The following is a 3296-nucleotide window of genomic DNA, read 5'->3' as shown; positions in this document are numbered from 1 at the left end:
CAGGACTGCCAGTGCCCGCCTCGGTGCGCCCCAGGTACCCATCTGCGGCGTGCAAGTACTCTGCCCACCGCGTCCCGAGGCCATCTGCATTTGATGTCGACCAGCCCGTGGTCGGAGCACGCCAAACAGCACGTTCACGGCAGAAGCACGCGTCCTTGCGCGATCGGGCGCGCGCGACGCCGTCCAGGACGATGCGCGGCGGCTCAACCGTTCGTCCGCTGCTCGCCTCGAGAGACCCAGGACGCCCAACTCTATCATCTTCAATGCCGTCCGGGCAGTGTTCTAGCTTCCTGGGCCACGATAACGCGCTGTTCTAGCCTGCGGGCCTTCTGACAGCCTCCTATCGCTGTCTGCCTCCGGGCCTTCTCTCTTTTTGCTGCGAGATCCAGTGGAAGCATCTTCAGCTTGCTGCCATTCCGTGCCTCCTGCCAAGCATTTTCACTCGAGCAAACGGCCTGCCAAGGCGTTCCAGCACACTCTTCCACCCAGCTCGTCCCGCACGCCCGCATGTGCAAAGCGCGTGACCCGCGCTAACCGCCCCCCATGGCCCAATATCAACCCACTACAAATCACCCTCAGCTGCCGTTTCGCGCAGGCTGATCGACGGCGAGGCTATTCCTTTTCAATTGTCTATTTTTCTCTCTTCACCTCGTGCGTCTTTCTGCCACCGGTCGGCCGGGGCTGTCACAGATCGGAAGTGCGCTAGGCCATGTACGGGATAAGCTGGGGGGTTGCCATATAGAAGAAGACACGGCGGAGGCGATAGGTCGGGCGGCATGGCGCGGCGGAAACGGCTCAGGGTCGTAGCCTTTCTGCGCCGATCGTGTTCGCTGTGCGTGCGTGCCTGTGATCACAGCACTTCTCTCTGCGCTGTCTTTCCTTAATGTTGGTGGCCGGGCGCATCGCAGGTTCTGTCGCTCTCCGAGCGGGCGTCGCGATATGGCGCGCGCGGTGGGACCATTCCGGCGTCCGGGAGCTGTCTGCAGCCGAGGTCCGAACTGTAACTGGAGAACAAGAGTACCTAGTCGCAACGCGAGCTGGTGGGTTGCATGGTTTGTGGAGGCGATGGCGGCTGGCAGTGGTTGCGAGGGTCCGTCCTCCTGATACGCAGTCTTTCTCGACAGGAGCCTTCTGGCCCAGTCGTTTTTCTCTCTCACATTTTTCGTTTTCCGGCCCTCTCGTCATTTCTGGGCAGGCCCCACTCACCCGCGCAGCCGACATCACCGCGCCCGCCATCAGCTGGGCCAGCGAGCTCCCACGCGGACCCGAAAGCGGCTAGGCCACCGCGACTCTAAACACCTTCCTTTCCTGGCGCGAGCGAGATCGCCCATCTCGTGCCATAAAAACGAGACGCGCGTGGAGCGCGCGTTGCGCGCTGTTGGCGCTGGCGTGACAACGCAGGTGCGCGTGACAAAATCGTGCTCCTGCGATCTGGCGGGCGCCTGCTCCTCGGACGGACGCAAACATGATTAAACTCCAAGATATTCTCTGATGATCGCTGCGCGCGACGGAACTAGAATGAGAGGGGGCTGCATGAGCCGTCGGACGTTGGGGATGCGTTGTGCTCGGAGAAGACTGCATGTATTTGTAGTAGGAATATGTCACGAGAGCGGGATGTTGCCCGTGCACGATCGCAAGGATGAGCGAGGCTTGGGCCGCAAGACTTCATTTTCCGTTCTTCGCCCATGGGGAAACCACGCGACGGACAGGCCTCCCCGCGCCTGCGCTGTGGCCCTTGGAGGGAAATTTTCACGGCAATTCCGTGCTTGGAGTCGACGCTGAGACTTGGCGGGGCGCGCGCCAGCGCGCCGAGGTGCTGGGCGTGTTGCAGTGGGCGTCAGAGGCATAATGGACCTTTGATCTCTTGCGGAGGCCATGTCTCGTCTCGAGCGCGTCGTGCCCCGGATTGCTAAACCAGAATTTTTCGGAGGTGTGTTTCGAGTGTCGCTTGAAGACTAGCCGCTGGGCACGAAATTCCATGATATTCATGTGCCGACCGTTGGTCATCTCTACCGAGCGGCCTGTGAGACAGAACGTCAGGGTGGATGTCGTGACAAACCTCGCAAGACACACGCTTGCCGAGGGCCAGACAGCCTTTTTCTGTGCACAGGCAGGGTCGCGCAGACTGCTGCTCCCCTCCGTGCCAGTGCGGATGACGCACGGGATGGGTCCGGTCGGAAACTCGACCTCGTGATGCGCCTTTACACGATCCCGACGGTTACCAAGACGTTCGCCCGGATCTCGATCCACTTAATCCCAGTAGGCTGCAGCGGGTCTTATTAAACTGTATCGCGTGCCGGACGCACTAGTGCGTATCGCACGCCCGACATCTTGGTGCTGGATCTTCGTCCATAATTGCGCCGCGGAAGCGCGTCTCGACTCGTTAGACTCGCTAGCGTGACGGGTCTTGATGTCGAACACTCCCGCCAAGGCCTTGTCGTGCCGCTTCGCGTTGACGAGGGCTGTGTCGCTCTTGCCTAGGCCTGTCTGCTGCTGGTGGCCAAACAGTGAGAATGAAGTATGTCTGAGATCGGGTGGTGTCAGCTCGATTGGCACGTCCATCGCGACGTGCTGTATCAGAAGCAGGGCTCCTTCCAGACTGCCGATTAATGTGTCTAGCGCGATGCGATGAGCAGCCGGGCGGTGTAAGAATGATGCTCACAGGATCTGATGGCAGGGCAAGGAACTATTGCGAGTGACATATGCCCTTGGCGAAAGCTAGATGTGCAGTTGGGATAAATGTCACTTGGAATACATCTCACTCACATCTGTCAAGTAAGGCTTTGACCCACGACCAGCAAGGAACAATCACTGAACACAGAAGTCAATCATGGTGGCACAATCATACTGCACTATCGTATTCATTGAGCATCCTCACGGCGCAAGAAAAAACAAACAGATCATCCCACCCACGACGGGCAAAGTGGAAGTGGAGCCCGACGGACCCGTGCGAGAAGCGATCTCAAAGCTGAGACCCACAGGGTCCAATTCAATACCAGCTGCGCGCAGTGTAGAGCTGAGCATGCTGACGGAGATGTGCATGCTCGGCATGTCGTGCTAGGTCGTAGGCACACTGCCAGGATAGCAGCGAGACGGGCCGAGCGTAGCTTGCACTCGATACCAGACCGCCGGTGCGACACCGCACCAAGAGCTGATGCGCCTCCATCACGCCATATAATCGCGATGCGACCAGTCGTGCGACGTCGGCGAATCGCAGCCCGGCGCACTAAGACTCGCTCGCGCTCGCTGACAGCAAAACGCCGATAAGGTCTGCAGCTATCACACACCAAAGTAAG

General features: G+C 59.5%; 1 protein-coding gene across 1 annotated transcript; it reads right to left on the bottom strand.

Annotated features, from left to right (window-relative positions):
* Nucleotides 1-1749: 1749 nt before the first annotated feature.
* PHACADRAFT_213315 (uncharacterized protein) lies at nt 1750-2562 on the bottom strand (the record flags this gene model as incomplete). Its single annotated transcript, XM_007400588.1, has 2 exons — nt 1750-2249; nt 2307-2562. 2 exons carry the CDS (start codon nt 2560-2562, stop codon nt 1750-1752), a joined length of 756 nt encoding a protein of 251 aa, XP_007400650.1.
* Between the last annotated feature and the right edge of the window lie 734 nt (nt 2563-3296).

Source organism: Phanerochaete carnosa (genome assembly GCF_000300595.1).
Source record: "Phanerochaete carnosa HHB-10118-sp unplaced genomic scaffold PHACAscaffold_11, whole genome shotgun sequence".
Lineage (NCBI taxonomy): Eukaryota > Fungi > Basidiomycota > Agaricomycetes > Polyporales > Phanerochaetaceae > Phanerochaete > Phanerochaete carnosa.
Note: the sequence above shows the minus strand (reverse complement) of the source record. Positions and strands in the feature narration are given on the sequence as shown.